Below are 17,182 nucleotides of genomic sequence, written 5' to 3'. Positions count from 1 at the left end.
TGCCTGAAATAATGTATCAAAGACATTGATTCCTAGTGCTTCTTTTTCTGACATTTGACAACCGTGGTATAGGTTATCAATCGTAACTTCAGTAATTTGCTTTAAATCCTAACTTGATCATATCTTTACTTCTTTCATTTCAATCTAGCATATTCTGGAACAGTAGTTTTCAGTTGGGTATTCCCGTCACCTACTCATATAGTTTTATTAATATATAGGTATTTAGGATCCACTCCAGACTTCAGAATATCCTTACTGAATATTATTGATATATTCCTACCATATATGGTAAGAATGTGCTTGGCATTCGTGGTATATTTCATGGCACATATGCTGGGTATATTCGTGGTCTAGTATGTTTCTGGGTAATTGTGTTATATCAAGAGTTTTCCTCAGGGCGCCAGGGTGGCTCAGTCGTTAAGCATCTGACTTTGGCTCAGGTCATGATCTCACGGTTCATGAGTTCGAGTCTCACATCGGGTGAGCTTGAGCCCCACTTGGGGTGAGCTCAAGCCCCACTTTGGGTAAAAAGCATGAGCCCCGCTTCAGGGGAGCCCTGCTTCTCACTCCCTCTCTCTATATCTGTCTTTGTCCCTCCTGGGATTCTGTCTCTCTCTCTCTCTCTCTCTCTCTCTCTGCCCCTTGCTCACTTGCAACCTCTCTCTAAAGAAAAACAAAAACAAAAACAAAAAAACTGGCACAAAAACAGACACTCAGATCAATGGAACAGAATAAAGAACCCAGAAATGGACCCACAAATGTATGGCCAACTAATCTTTGACAAAGCAGGAAAGAATATCCAGTGAAATAAAGACAGTCTCTTCAGCAAATGGTGCTGGGAAAACTGGACCAAAACATGCAGAGAAATGAACCTGGACCACTTTCTTACACCATACACAAAAATTAACTCAAAATGGATGAAAGACCTAAACGTAAGACAGGAAGCCATCAAAATCCTAGAGGAAAAAGCAGGCAAAAACCTCTTTGATCTCGGCCACAGCAACTTCTTACTCAATACGTCTCTGGAGGCAAGAGAAGCAAAAGCAAAAATGAACTACTGGGACCTCACCAAATAAAAAGCTTTTGCACAGAGAAGGAAATGATCAGCAAAACTAAAAGGCAACCGATGGAATGGGAGAAGATATTCACAAATGACATATCAGATAAAGGGTTATTATCCAAAATCTATAAAGAACTTATCAAACTCAACACCCAAAAAACAAATAATCCAGTGAAGAAATGGGCAAAAGACATAAATAGACACTTCTCCAAAGAAGACGTCCAGATGGCCAACTGACACATTAAAAAATGCTCAACATCACTCATCATCAGGGAAATACCAATCAAAAACACAATGAGATACCACCTCACACCTGTCAGAATGGCTGACATTAACTCAGGCAACAACAGATGTTGGTTGGCGAGGATGCGGAGAAAGAGGGTCTCTTTTGCATTATTAGTGGGAATGCAAGCTGGTGCAGCCACTCTGGAAAACAGTATGGAGGTTTCTCAAAAAACTAAAAACAGAACTACCCTACGACCCAGCAATTGCACTACTAGGCATTTATCCAAGCGATACAGGTGTGCTGTTTCGAAGGGACACATGCACCCCCATGTTTATAGCAGCACTATCGACAATAGACAAAGTATGGAAAGAGCCCAAATGTCCATCGATGGATGAATTGATAAAGAAGATGTGGTATATATATACAATGGTGTATTACTCGGCAATCAAAAAGAATGAAACCTTGCCATTTGCGACTATGTGGATGGAACTGGAGGGTATTATTAAGCTGAGCGAAATTAGAGAAAGACAAATTATCATATGACTTCACTCATATGAGGAACTTAAGATACAAAACAGATGAATATAAGGGAAGGGAAGCAAAAATAATATAAAAACAGGGAGGAAGACAAATCATAAGAGACTCTTATAAATTTTTTTTTCAACGTTTATTTATTTTTGGGACAGAGAGAGACAGAGCATGAACGGGGGAGGGACAGAGAGAGAGGGAGACACAGAATCGGAAACAGGCTCCAGGCTCCGAGCCATCAGCCCAGAGCCTGACGCGGGGCTCGAACTCACGGACCGCGAGATCATGACCTGGCTGAAGTCGGACGCTTAACCGACTGCGCCACCCAGGCGCCCCATAAGAGACTCTTAAATATGGAAAACAAACAGGGTTGCTGGAGGGGTTGTGGGAGGGGGGATGGGCTAAATGGGTAAGGGGCATTAAGGAGTCTACTCCTGAAATCATTGTTGCACCATATGCTAACTAACTTGGATGTATATTAAATAAATAAATGAAAAATTAATTAAATAAAAAATTTTTTAAAGTTTTCCGCTATTCATCCATTTTTACAAATAAAATATAATGTTTGCTATCTTCTTTGAAAATAGGTTTAGTGATTGTGTTTATAGATACTTTGTCTAAAACTTTTTGGATTGACTTTATTATTTTGTTTTGCATGCCACAGAAACAACCAAATGTTCATACCGGGCCATTATTCTTGTTATAATTCCCATAAAATCTTTCACCTTTGAAAATTATCAGTTATAAAATTAACCACAGTTATTTTAAGTCTTTTGTCGTCATCCGCAGAGATTTTTCTTAGCTTGTTTTATTTGGATGCTTCCCTGAAAGCTTTTCCAGTCCACGGGGAGCCAGAATGCCTCACCTGCCACACAGAATGACCCAGAGCCCCATGGAAAAGGATTATATGGCAGGTGCTTTTGCGGATAGGCTTCTGATGGCAACGCTCAAAGATCACTGATACCATACCAGTGGACTGAGTCAGGATTTCCAGAATTTCACTTGAGAAGCAGATGGGTTCATGAAACTACGAACCGTAGGTCCAGTGGAACAAGAATTACATAGACCTGAATGAATCAGTGATGGAGGAGGACAGGTTTTGTTTGGAATACTGTTGACGTTATTTTAACGTCCTATTTTCTGGACATATGAGGAAACCCTCTGTCTTTCCTCTTAAGCTTTTTATAAATCTCAACAATGTAGGAGGCTCTATTTTTGTAAGTTGAAATGAGACATTTGTAAGTGATACTCTCTCTGCCTGACTCCTTCAGAATTCGAAGATTCTTGTTAAGTCTTTCCATGTTTCAGGGCAATATAGTTATTTGCCTGGGTTCAGTAAGAATGTGTATTCCTTGGGGCGCCTGGGGGGCTCAGTCAGTTGAGCATCCGACTTCGGCTCATGTCATGATCTCCCAGTTGACAAGTTCGAGCCCCGAGTCGGGCTCTGTGCTGACAGCTCGGAGCCTGGAGCCTGCTTGGGATTCTGGGTCTCTCTCTCTCTCTGCCCCTCCCCCGCTCATGCTCTGTCTCTCTGTCTCAAAAATAAAATAAACATTAAAAAAAAAGAAGAAGGATGTGTATTCCTTATTGCCAGGGCATTAACTGGAAACTGGTTATGCAATCAAAGCCTTGCCTGGAGTGTGGTATTAAGAATGATGCTCGGGGCGCCTGGGTGGCGCAGTCGGTTGAGCGTCCGACTTCAGCTCAGGTCACGATCTTGCAGTCCGTGAGTTCGAGCCCCGCGTCGGGCTCTGGGCTGATGGCTCAGAGCCTGGAGCCTGCTTCCGATTCTGTGTCTCCTTCTCTCTCTGCCCCTCCCCCATTCATGCTCTGTCTCTCTCTGTCTCAAAAATAAATAAACGTTAAAAAAAAAAAAAAAAAAAATTTAAAAAAAAAAAAAAAAAAAAAAGAATGATGCTCATTGGGGCACCTGGGTGGCGCAGTCGGTTAAGCGTCCGACTTCAGCCAGGTCACGATCTCGCGGTCTGTGAGTTCGAGCCCCGCGTCGGGCTCTGGGCTGATGGCTCAGAGCCTGGAGCCTGTTTCCGATTCTGTGTCTCCCTCTCTCTCTGTCCCTCCCCCGTTCATGCTCTGTCTCTCTCTGTCCCAAAAATAAATAAACGTTAAAAAAAAAAAAAAAAAAAAAGAATGATGCTCATTTAATCAGATATGACCAGATGGCTTTAAAGAACTAAAGTTGCCTTAATGGAGCCAGTGCTCACTTGCAAGGCCCTCTTGGGGAAAATGACCTGCTGCTCCCGCCTTAGACAAGAACAATATTCTAAAAGCAAAAATGTGGTGTATAATACTTAATATTTTATAAGCATACATTTTCTATGTAATTGTCAAGGTGTCTATTTTTAGAGCTAGATTAATTTCCTTGCTGCTACTTCTCCACAGTGTTGTTTACTACAAAATGACACTGTGACAAATAACATCATTTTCATAAATCATGAAGTGTCTGTCTTCCCAAAGGACACCTGAAGGACTTTCTCCATGTGTGCATGCATAAACACCTATAAAGCCAAGCAATGCTGACACCACCATTCTAGCACAGTCTATGCTGCTAGTGAATGGAGTATCTGTAAACCCTGTGGGCTTCAAGTCCCTCCTCTGGAAGAGAAGAATCTGGACTGGATGGTCTCTTAGCTCTCGCTACGCTGGGTTTTATAATGCCATGGCCATCCCTTTATTCTCCTTAAAGAGAATTTCACGGGCGTCTGGGTGGCTCAGTCGGCTAAGTGTCCGACTTCAGCTCAGGTCACGATCTCGCAGTTCGTGGGTTCGAGCCCCGCATCGGGCTCTGGGCTGACTGCTCAGAGCCTGGAGCCTGTTTCAGATTCTGTGTCTCCCTCTCTCTCTGACCCTCCCCCGTTCATGCTCTATCTCTCTCTGTCTCAAAAATAAATAAACGTTAAAAAATAAAATAAAATAAAAAAGAATTTCATGTAACATGACAGTATTTAAGCACAAATCAAGGCAGGATTTAAAAATTAAGATTAGATATTTTTTAAATGGGACAAGATAAAACACAGCAGAGGCTGAAACAGATTTACATATGTTAGTGTAGATACATCTCAAAGCATAATGTTGTTTTTTTAAAGAGCCAGCTATAAAACATTCTAAAAAAAGTGATACTGATTAGGCATTAACAATACAAAACATATGTACTGCTTATGCAGATAAATATACAGTTTTTACATATAGTTTTATATATAATTTTTCAAAAATTCATGATGTTTGTGGTCTCCAGGGAAGGAAGGAAGCAAAGTGACCTCATAGTTTCTCTACGAGTTTTTTAACCAAAGCAAATATGTTATCGCATTCATTTTGGAGAGGCACGTACATGAATATTTAAATTTTTTTTAACGTTTATTTATTTTTGAGACGGAGAGAGACACAGCATGAATGGGGGAGGGGCAGAGAGAGAGGGAGACACAGAATCGGAAGCAGGCTCCAGGCTCTGAGCCATCAGCCCAGAGCCCGACACGGGGCTCGAACTCGCGGACCGCGAGATCGTGACCTGAGCCGAAGTCGGACGCTCAACCGACTGAGCCACCCAGGCGCCCCCGTACATGAATATTTAAATGAGTCCCTAGGTTAGTGGCTGCTAAACAGAAGTGTGCATCAGAATCAACCAAAGAACTTTTTTTTTTTAACTTTTTTTAAATGTTTATTTTTGAGAGAAAGAGATACAGACAGACAGAGGGCAAGCAGGGGAGGGGCAGAGAAAGAGGGAGACACAGAATCCAAAGGAGGGTCCAGACTCCAAGCTGTCAGCACAGAGCCTGACACAGGGCTCAAACTCATGAATCGTGAGATCATGACCTGAGCCGAAATCAGATGCTTAACCGACTAAGCCACCCAGGCACCCCTAAATCAAAGAACATTTTAAAAATGGAGATCCTTCGGCCTCTCCCCAGCAATTCAGGATCAGTGGGTCTGAAGCAGAACTCAGGTACCTGGATTTTTAAACCTATACAAGTGATTCTCTACTAAAAAATAGCACTATTTAAAATAAAATTAAACAAAAGATACACAAATGGTCGTAAGAGCATTACTCATAATAGCCCCAAAATGAAAACAATTCAAGTGTCCATCAACTGGTGAATGGATAAAGAGAATTGGTCTATCCACAAAATAAAATGTTATCTGCATAAAAAAGAAGTCCTGATATATACCAGAAAATGGATGTACCTTGATAGCATTATGCTAAGTTAAAGAAGACAGGCACAAAGAACAAAATGTTGTGTGATTCCATTTATACAAAAGGCCCAGAAGAGGAAAATCTACATAGAAAAAAGTATATTTGTGGTTCTTTAGTGCTGAGAGAATGGGTAGTTTTTTTTGGGGGGATGGGTAACAGCTAGTGGGGGTTGGGGTTTTTGGGGAGTGACTGATGAAAATGTTCTGGAAGTAGATCATGGTGATGTGATGGTTGCACAACTCTGTGAATATACTAAAAAGCCGTCAATTGTATACTTTCACTGGGTGAATTGTGTAGCGTATAAATTACATCTCAGTATAGTGTTTTTAAAAAGACAATCAAAAATTAGACATTTAATTTCATTATATAACTGAAATAAATTAGATAGAATTAACTGACATATGGAAAGAACTTAATAGAAGAATAGAGGATGATACTTTATGAGAAGACTGGGGTCATTGAAAATGAGAGGCAGTTTCTAGTTATTTGTGGAAAATTAAATGCAGCTACTTACCTTGGCTCCTTCCCGGAACCCCACTGACATGATAGCAAAGACATTTTCAGGGCACCTGGACGGCTCAGCATGTTAACAACCAACTCTGTATTTTGGCTCAGATTCATGATCTCATAGTCATGAGATTAAGCCCCTCATCAAGCTCTGCGATGAGTGTGGAATCTGCTCAGGATTCTCTCTCTCTCTCCCTCTGCCCCTCCCCAGCTTGCACTCACTCTCTCTCTCTCTCTCAAAATAAATAAAATAAACATGTTTTTTAAAAAAGACATTCTGTTGTATTAAAAAAAATTTTTTTTAATGTTTATTTATTTTTGAGACAGAGAGAGACAGAGCATGAACGGGGGAGGGTCAGAGAGACAGGGAGACACAGAATCCCAAGCAGGCTCCAGGCTCTGAGCTGTCAGCACAGAGTCCGACGCAGGGCTCAAACTCACAGACCGTGAGATTATGACCTGAGCTGAAGTCGGACGCTCAACCGACTGAATCACCCAGGCGCCCCAAAGACATTTTCTTTTAAAGGGTAAACTTACAAGGACAAAAAGAACAAGTGAGAGGCTACTGCATTAAAAAAAAAAAAAGTCCACAAATTTTGAAGGCAGAAAAGGAAACGGTTGAGTAATAATTGGCTTAACCTCAAAAAATCTAAGACATCATTTCTTACAAAAAGGGATGAGGGGGAATGAGAAGCAGATTTAGATTCCCTCCACATTCCTGGATGGCAGGCAACTGCCTACTCAAAGAGGATTAGTCTCTGCACAAGTTGAACCAGAAAGACTCTGACCTCTTGATCATGAGGCCAGCTGAGGTGGGGACCCAGGATCTACCTGAGAAGTTCACGTCATAAAAAAGAAGACATTCCTATCCCCCTTCCCAACCTGCATCCAGAACACTGGCAACCAGAATTACTCTCCGCTTACCACCACAGTCATCATCTCGATTATCACCTCCACGACCAACACCACCATCACCACCGCCATCACTCCCACCACTATCACCTCCACCATCATCACCTCCATCACCACCACCACCATCACCTCCACCACCCCCACTACCACTTCAGGAAATGGAAGATTCCTCCCTGGAGAAGTTCACCTGAACCAACCGAAAAAGCCCACGGTACAGGATCCCCAACAGAAAGCCAGTAAGTCCTCTCTAAATCATCCCATGCGAAAGTCTACCACCCGGACAGTCCTGATCATGGATATAGAGCATCCATTCAGCCTTTTAGCACCTTGATCTTAAATACAGTCAAGGGTCCCCACACACATCTGAGAAAAACATCTTACATAAAAATAAAAAGGAAACAGAGAAAGGGGGCACTTAGAGAAAGAGAGAATGCAGAGAGTTGAAGGAAGTGTGTAAAAAGAAAAACCGTATTTAAAAAACTCAGAGGTAAGAAAAATAATGAACCTGTACAACAAGAACAGGAAGCTATTTGGTAAGGGAGTAGCCAGAGAAAACCAAAGAGAAAAAAAAAGTTTGTGAGAAATAAAACAAGATCGATAGGGGAAAAAATAGAAGGTGGTATAAAAAGTGGAAGAAATGTCCCAGAAGGGAGAGAAAGACAAAAACACAGAAAATGAAAGTGAAGAGATTAGAAAATTGAAGAGTTAGTGGGGCACCTGGATGGCTCAGTCAGCTGAGCGTCCGACTTTGGCTCAGGTCATGATCTCGTAGCCCGTAAGTTCGAGCCCCGCGTCGGGCTCTGTGCTGACGGCTCGGAGCCCGGAGCCTGCTTCGGATTCTGGGTCTCCCTCTCTCTCTGCCCCTCCCCCACTTCACGCTGTCTCTCTCAAAAATGAATAAACGTTAAAATAAACAAACACACTTTTAAAAAGTAAGAAATGATCATTACGAAAAACAGCACATTACAAGAAAAGAAATGGAAAGAACATGACGCCCAGGATGGTCTGTGAACAGAGAGGGTGTTCTGCTCTGCTGCCCCTCTGCCCCCCATTCACTGTGACTCCTGGGGAAGAGGGGGGCTCTAAGAATTTGACCTATAAAAGGTTAAAGGAAAATCCTCCTTCCTAGGCTTGGCCAGACTACCATTGACCCGGAATAGAAAAGTCTGTGTTGTTTACAAAACCCCCCATTGGGTCTTCAGCTGTAAAATCTAGACTCCCCTCCCACCGCCCACTGGTCTGGGGCCTGGAAAGGGGAGGATGAGAAGTAGCAGGAGTCTGTCCAGCAGGTGGCAGGAGAGAGAAGGCAAGGACACCTGGCGCCAGCAGCTCAAAGCGCCTGGACCCAAGGTTCCCACAGCAGTAATGTGCAGACGCTTTAAAAACAATGCTGCTGCCATATTCTCCCGTCCCTGGGAAACTCCCCAGAGATAACTGACCATATGTAATTCCTCCTTCTTACACCAGCTCTCCTTCAACCCCCCCAATCTTGCTTCTATCTTCACCCCTCCTCAGAGACTACTTCTGACATGGCTACCAAGGACCTCTGTGTTATCTAGGCAGATGGTCACTTTTTTGTCCTCACTGACTCAATCTCTCGGAAGCATCAGACCCTCTTGTGTGAAAAATGTTCCCCCTTGGCTGCCTTAACACCACACGCTCTGGGTCTCCTCGTGCCTCAAGACTGTCCACCTTTGCCTCCTCAACCGGCCTCTGCTTATCCTCCATGCTTTAAGCTTGGAGCACCTCCAAGCCCGGCCTCCTTGCTACTGACCCCCTCTCTACTTTAGCCCCACCCACATGCTAGTGGATTCCCCATGTGCCTCCTCCACCAGACCTCAATGAGACACAGATCAACTCACTACTGTCTACCTCACTTCTTCACTTAGATGTCTTGTTCAAACTTAACACCCCCCCTGTAAAGATGGCACCTCCAACCAAAGTGAATGTCTATACCCAACGGCTAGAAGCACTCATTCGTTCCATCCCCACCCCCACATTCAATCCATCAGGAAGTCTTACCAAGTCTTCCTCCAAAACAGGCCCTAAAATCTCCACTCTGTATCGTTCTATCCCACCACCCTGGTCCAAGTCGCCATGATATCTCATCCATTGCCAAGACAGTTTGTACCCTTCTAGTCCATTTATCCCATAGAAGCCAAAATGAGTTTTCAAGAAAGAGATAAGAATACTTCTGCACTAGACAAACCATAAGAGACTCTTAAATACAGAGAACAATCTGAGGGTTGATGGGAGCATGGGGGAGAGGGGAAAGTGGGTGATGTGCATTGAGGAGGGCACTTATTGGGATGAGCACTGGGTGTTGTATGTAAGCAATGAACCACAGGAATCTACCCCAAAAACCAAGAGCACACTTTACACACTGTATGTTAGCCAATTTGACAATAAATTATATTTAAAAATAATAATAATAATTAATAAAATAAAACAAAAACAAACAAAAGAGAGACTACTTCTCCACTTAAACCTCTTACATCATCTCCACTGCACCTGAGATAGAATCTGGAACATTGCTGTGGCCCATGGGCTGCCTACCCGCAGATCCCACCTCCTGTGGTACCCCCACCCCTCACTCTGGCAATGCCGACCTTGTGGCAGCTCTTACAATTTCCAGGCTCTTTCCTGCCTCAGGGCCTTTGCACTTGCTCTTCCCTTTGCCCGAAACAGTCTTCCCTCTACCCTTCCTTCCTATCTTCAAGACACAAGTCACCTGAGCGTCCCCACCAAGAAATATACCTTAACACCAAGGCACCGTGTCTTAAACATAATAACTAAATAGGACTCAGTAAACAAACTCCTATACCAAATAAAACCCTCAGACCAAACTCCTACACCAATTAAAAAAGATTAGATTGCATGTAATACCCTTTTTTTAATTGTCAATACGGCATTTGAAATGTGTTGCATTCAAGTTGACTCAGGCCAGAAAGGTATTTCACTAAAAGGGAAGATTTTCTTCCTCCTATAAACCCATTAACCAACTGTGAAACCTACATGTTACCTTTGGACAAGGAATTGGTGCTAGACTCGCACATGTTAACCTGAGCACTAAGAGGTCCCAAATGGCGTTACCTGAAGAATGCTGACATATGAAAGACAGCACGGCCACATGCCTCTGAGACCAACCCATCTCTATAAGGTAGCATTTTGAGGTGTTTCTCCTACAATGAGAATTAATTTGGACTCAATCATCACAAATCATTTTTGAAATGAAGCTGAGTACAAACAAATTAAGAAATACATGAATCAAACAAATGTGTACTTGTCTTGTATCTGTGGACAGTCATGTGTGAGATCTTGGGAGAAGTAAGGATGCAGTGATTTGGTGCAGAGACTGAAGCTAGGTGATCTCCAGTAGGCAAATTCCTAATATTAGCTTCATTAGCATAATTCTGTATGAAACTGAAATAATTTTACGTAATCAAAGATGAGACAACACCAGAAGAAAAAAAAAACCCGCTGAGACTGTGTCTAGATTTTACTTTCCCCCCTCTTTATCAGATAAAAAAGCAAAGTTCAACTCATTTTAAATAGAATTAAAATAGGGTGATATAGTATTGTAAAATTAACTAAAATAAGTCACATAAGAAGTCAGTTCATTAAAAAATAACTTCATAAACACAATCTGGGAACTCAAATTTGTACATCTTTATTTAGTGTATTTAAAATTACTGAATGCAGTATTTCTTAATTTCAGTATTGTAAAACCTACTACAACAAGGTATAAAATATAGAAAAAATATAGCAAAAATATAAAAAGCATAGTTTTGGAACATACTTTAGTAAAAACCTTGCATTATCTCTATGCATAAGACTTCATCAGAATAAGGAATATATTAAAAATCGTGTTAACTTAAAGATCATCATTTATGGGGCATCTGGGTGGTTCAGTTGGTCAAGCGTCCGACTTCAGCTCAGGGCATGATCTCACCATTAATGAGTTCGAGCCCCATATCAGGCTCTGTGCTGACAGCTCAGAGCCTGGAGCCTGCTTCAGATTCTGGGTCTCCCCCTCTCTCTCTGCCCCTCCCCCACTCATGCTCTGTCTCTGTCTCTCTCTCTCTCTCTCTCTCTCTCAAAAATTAGACATTAAAAATTTTTTTAAAAAAGATCATCATTTATTAAACAGCTTGGATGCTGATTTCTATCTTCATTTACTATGACTCGTACTGAGCCTCAATGGGGTGTGTAAGCTTACCTTTGAGCCTGGAGGGGGAGCCAAACCAAGAAATGAATAAATAATATTCTCTTCTTTGGCAGAGAAGAAAGAGTCAAAATCCTTGAAGCAAAAAAAAAAAGAAAAAAAATGTTTAAACCCACTGCACACTGGAGAGCCAGAATATTTACCTAAGCTGATCTTTTTTATTAGTCATTAAGCTAGAAGCTAACACAAAAGGTTATCCCAGTTTGTTTTGTCAAAGATGACTAACCCCCAAAGTTAAGAATCTCTAACCATGAACTTTACATTTGTTTTTATCATTTCACTGTGTGGAATACAGAACAGTGAGAACTCACACACACCCCCACACACACCAGTTTGTGTTCAGGAATCGCTGACAAGACTCAGATATATAGAGTGAAGGATTCTCTAAAAGTTTCACATCTTTAGCTCCTTTCCTTGTAATCTGGCCCCGTGGATTTGGACCCTGATCAGCAGGGACTAAGACAACACAGGATTTCTCCAGTGTTACTATAGGAGCTTCTAGGGGACCAGCCCCATCTCAGACCTTCTGGTCCCAGCAGCCTTAAGATTACGGAGGGCTTACAGCAACACTTGTTTCGGCAAAGGGGAGAAACTACAGCAGGAGGTGAGACCTGGTAACTGACTGAAGTCTGGGGCTCAGTGAAGTCGCTCTGCCACCCCGCTGCCCCACCACAGCCCACCCAGCAGGCGGGTCCAGCCCTAAACCAGTAGTGCGACGGTCCACAGCTCAGAAGAATTTCATTTCATATCCTTGAAAGAGACAGAGGGAGACAGAGAGCTTACAAGTTGGGGAGGGGCAGAGAGAGAAAAAGACCCAGAATCCGGGGCAGGCTCCAGGTTCTGAGCTGTCAGCACAGAGACTGACAGGGGGCTCAAACCCACGAACTGTGAGATCATGACCTGAGCCGAAGTTGGAGGCTTAACCAACTGAGCCACCCGGGCGCCCCTCATTTCATACAATGAAAACATACGAGGTATTCCCCAGACTACTTCTCCAGACTGCCAATGTGTGTCATCAGGACAGTGATATAGTCTCTTCACACGCTGAGGGCACTGTGTCTGGCCCAGCTTGAACAGACGGCACTCACACCAACTCAGTGGTGTTACTGTCTACCCTACTCTTATGTGTATTAAGAACCTTAAAACCAAATACAGGCCACTGACATGGGGAAGAAAGTGTTGTGTATTCTTGTGTGTCGACCTTGTCCAAAGCTTTATTACTTTCCTACCTGTTGCCTGGATTCCCTCAGTGATTAAATTTATTCTTGTATGCTGAATACATGTTTGTAAGCCGCCTCAAATCTGAGTTGAAGGAAATAGAGCATCGTGAGCAAGTGATCCTTTGGTGTCAGAAATTCTGGCTGATTCCTGGGGCACCCACTTGCTAGGCGTTGGTAAAGGATCACATGATAGAATACGTTAGTACCCGTAGAGAGCAGGTGAAATATAATAAAATAAATTTATGCTGTTTTTCAAAAATTCCGAAAAGATCTATGACTTCTCTAGTTGGCCAACTCTAGAAGCTTTCCAGTCGAGAACGATTTCCTCATAGTTGAGTGAACTGTCCTCTGCTTCAACTTGGGTCCAAATAGCTCCTTCAGCTTCAGAGGACCAAAGAACAATTTGTCGTGATTTCTGACTTGATGCTAACAAACAGGTACAGGAAATCATGAGTATGAAATGGTTTTTTCAACTTCCAGTCACGTTAGAGTAGCATTAGATGCCCTGAAGAAGCCAGATTGAGAAAAGAAGCGTAGGTGCACTGCTGAGCTGGTGATACGAAAGGAAAGATCACGACCAGGTGAGGCCAGGAGTCCTAGGAACAAGCACACACCAAGGCTGAGTTTGCAACAAAGCTGGCAGATCTTTATGCCAACTTTGATGCCACGGTGAGTAAAAGCAAGAGTGGCTAAAGCCTCGAGCCTCCTCAAGGTGGGGAGTTTTATAAAAGGGGGGCAGAGTGGGAGGGGAGAGTGAAGGAGGCAGGGGGAAGGGAGAGAAGGAAAAAGACCCTTCCCCGTGAAAGAAAGACAATTAGATTGACAAGTGGTTTCTGGACAGCAACACAGAAGTTGGAAGAAAGCAACATAATAGTTTCATGTGTTTAGAAAAAATAACCATCAACCCAGAATTTTAGACCCAGTGAAACTTTTTTAGACATGAGGTAAAACCAACATTAGTTTTTTTGTTTTTTGTTTTTTTTGTTTGTTTTTTTTTAGAGAGAGCATGAGCAGGGCAGAGGGGAGAGAATGAGAATCTTAAGCAGGCTCCACACTCGGCATGGAGCCCGACTCGGGGCTCAATCCCACAACCCTGGGATCATGACCTGCGCTGAAATCAAGAGTCAGATGCTCAACTGACTGAGCCACCCAGGCACCCCTGAAAAATGTCCTTTTTACTCCAAGATTTAGAGAACTTACCACCAATAGATACTCACTCAAAGAAACTTTTACAGGCTATACTAGGCAAACAGAAAGTGACTGCAGATATATTATCTAAGATGCAAGAAGGAATCATGAGCAAAGATATTAATAAATATGAGGGTAAATATAAACTAAACAAACATTGACTATAAAAACAATCATTAGGGGTGCCTGGGGGGGCTCAGTCGGTTAAGCATCCGACTTCGGCTCAGGTCATGATCTCGCAGTTCGTGAGTTCGAGCCCCACATCAGGCTCTGTGCTGACGGCTCGGAGACTGGAGCCTGCTTCGGGTTCTGTGTCTCCCTCTCTCTCTGTGTCCCTCTCCCACTCCTTCTCTCTCAAAAATAAATAAATGTTAAAAAAAAATAATTAGAAATGTCTAAGTTGTGGGGTAGGATGAAGACCAACAAACTAAAGTACTAAAAAACAAGACAGGGGCTCTTGGGTGGTTCAGTCAGTTAAGCATCCAGCTCTTGATTTCGGTCATGATCTCACGGTGTGTGAGAATGAGCCCCAAATCGGGCTCTACGCTGACAGAGCAAAGTCTTTTTGGGATTCTCTCTCTCTCCCCCTCTCTCTCTGCCCCTCCCATGCGTGCACTCTCTCAAAATAAGTAAATTAATTAAAAAAAAACACACGTAAATAAGGAAACGGTGAGTGAGGTACTGAAGTCTCTTTTGAAATCTGGTACACACATGGCTTTTTTGTTTTGTTTTGTTATTTTGTTTTATTTATTTATTTTGAGAGAGAGAGAGAGTGAGATAGCAGGGGAGGGGTAGAGAGGGAAGGGGAAAGAGAATCCCAAGTAGGCTCCACACTGTCAGCAAGAGCCAGACGTGGAGCTCAAACTCAGAAGCCGTGCAATCTTGAGTCAAGAGTTGGGTGCTTAACCGACGGAGCCACCCGGGCACCCCTCATAATAAGTTTTCAACGATGTGAAATAGCTTGTTCAGTAACATCTATGTGTTGAGAGAGCCCTGCCCCACCCTCGCCTCACTGGCCTTGCAGCCCGTTTCCCTTGCAGCCCTGAGGATGCCCGCCTGTGCTGAGTGGCCCAGGTCCCCTTTGGTTGTGTTCAGGCCCAGGCAGGCACTCAGTCCTTACCTGGGCTAAGATGCACAGCCTCCAACCTGGCATCGACAGACATGTCTGCTACGACCAGTTAGCACTCCTGCCAGGCGGGTAAGCTGACCTCCACTGTGCCTGGCTTCCCGTCGGGTGTCCCCTTTCTCTAGCTAATGGTGGTCGGCCACGCCCTCGGGATAATGTCTTCATCTGCTCTGCAAGGAGCAGTTCGCACAGGCAGGGACACAGCGGTGCTCAGAACTACCTCGACATCCACTCCTCTCCCTACCCTGGTGCGAGAGACCACTGCTTGTCCCTGAGGTTCCCTCTACCATTTTAAACCTGACAGAGGGATGCCTGGGTGGCTCAGTCGGTTAAGTGTCTGACTTTGGCTCAGGTCATGATCTCATGGCTTGGGGGTTCGAGCCCCACGTCGGGCTCTGTGCTGACAGCTCGGAGCCTGGAGCCTGCTTCGGATTCTGTGTCTCCCTCTCTCTCTCAGCCCCTCCCCTGCTCTCACTCTCTCTCTCTCTCTCTCTCTCTCAAAAATAAACATTAAAAAAAAATAACAGTCAAAATAAGGAAAAATAGAAGATTTAAAATATTACTTTCATTGGAAAAGTACTAGTAGAAAAAAATGAAATTATTCTTTTGATAATTTCAGAGTGCAGAAAGCTTTTCTAAGCAAGACTCGGGGTCAGGAACCATAAAGAAAAAAAGATCAGTGAATTTGTCTACATAAAAAAATTTTAAGTTCTGCTTAAAAACTCAAAAGACAAGAAATGTGGGAAAAGAGTTTGCAACATCTATGGGAGTAAAGGGCTACTTTCCTTCATAAAGACTCTTACAAACCAATAAATATCACCTGTGACCCAACAGAGAAAGAGCAAGTCACAGAAAAGCACAAATACCTCATAAACATAGGAAAAGGAATTCAGCCTTACTCATCCAGACAGAAATCCAAGTCAAAGCAGTGAGAATATATTTTTCATCTATTAGACTGGCAAAGATTCAGAAGTTTGCATATGGAGTGTGGTCAAGGTCACAGGGAATTAGCCACCCTCAGACTAGGTTGGTGGACACATAAGTTGGCACAGGGCAATATAGGGCCATTTGCCAACATCTACTGAAATACAAAGTGCATACGTGTTTTAACTTAGCACATTTTCTAGGAACTGATTCCTACACGCATATATTCATACTGCGTACAAGAATCTGTATGTATCAAAAGATTTCCTGGGGGCACCTGGGTGGTTCAGTCAGTTAAGTGTCCGACTCTTGATTTTGGCTTAGGTCATGATCTCATAGTTCCTGGGTTCAAGTGCCATATCGGGCTCTGCGCTGACAGCGTGGAGCCTGCTTGGGATTCTCTCTCTCCCTCTCTCTCTCTGCCCCTCCCCTACTCGCACTCTCTCTCAAAAAACAGAACAAAATTTTTACAAAAAAGGTTTCCTGCAGCATTGTCTGTGTGAATGTTTCCTGAATATTCCCCACTAGAGGGCTGTGTCCATAAATGATGTCATATACAATGGAACATTGGCAGCCATTAAAGTAAGGAGCTTGTGCAGTTCAGGGGTCTCTGAGATACGGTTATGGACTGAAAAAACCCAAGTGTTATAGCGCGCTCCTATTTTTAAGGGATATACAATATATCAATATATAGCTGTATAATGTATCCTGTATCATAGATATTACAGGTATCTATAAAATATATATGTCATGTATATTATAAATATACACAGAAAATTTCTGGAAGGTCAAACTAGAAATTGCCAACATTGGTTTGCCAGAACAGGACCCTCTATGTAATTTGCAGGGACCCCATGCAAAAATGAAACCCGGGTCCCTTGTTCAAAACCCGTTGTGTCGGGGTGCCTGGGTGGCTCAGTCGGTTAAGTGTCCGACTTCAGCTCAGATCATGATCTCACAGTCTGTGAGTTTGAGCCCCGTGTCAGGCTCTGTGCTGACAGCTCAGAGCCTGGAGCCTGCTTCAGATTCTGTGTCCCCTCTCTCTGCCCCTCCCCTGCT

The 17,182-nt window shown here is 43.1% G+C and overlaps 1 protein-coding gene across 2 annotated transcripts in view; it reads right to left on the bottom strand.

The window, feature by feature from the left end:
- SH3BGR (SH3 domain binding glutamate rich protein) overlaps positions 1-17,182 on the bottom strand; it is a 60,018-nt gene that overhangs the window by 29,657 nt on the left and 13,179 nt on the right. The window contains exon 3 of one of the 2 annotated variants that reach the window (XM_086675991.1): positions 11,660-11,740. The exons of the other annotated variant lie outside the window; for it this stretch is intronic. Within the exon in view, the coding sequence (XP_086532117.1) occupies positions 11,660-11,740 (81 nt within the window). The remainder of the gene's footprint in view (positions 1-11,659; positions 11,741-17,182) is intronic. 2 annotated transcript variants of the gene reach the window in all.

Source organism: Puma concolor, chromosome C2 (assembly GCF_028749965.1).
Source record: "Puma concolor isolate L17-30 chromosome C2, mPumCon1.1.hap2, whole genome shotgun sequence".
Taxonomy (NCBI): Eukaryota; Metazoa; Chordata; class Mammalia; order Carnivora; family Felidae; genus Puma; species Puma concolor.
Note: the sequence above shows the minus strand (reverse complement) of the source record. Positions and strands in the feature narration are given on the sequence as shown.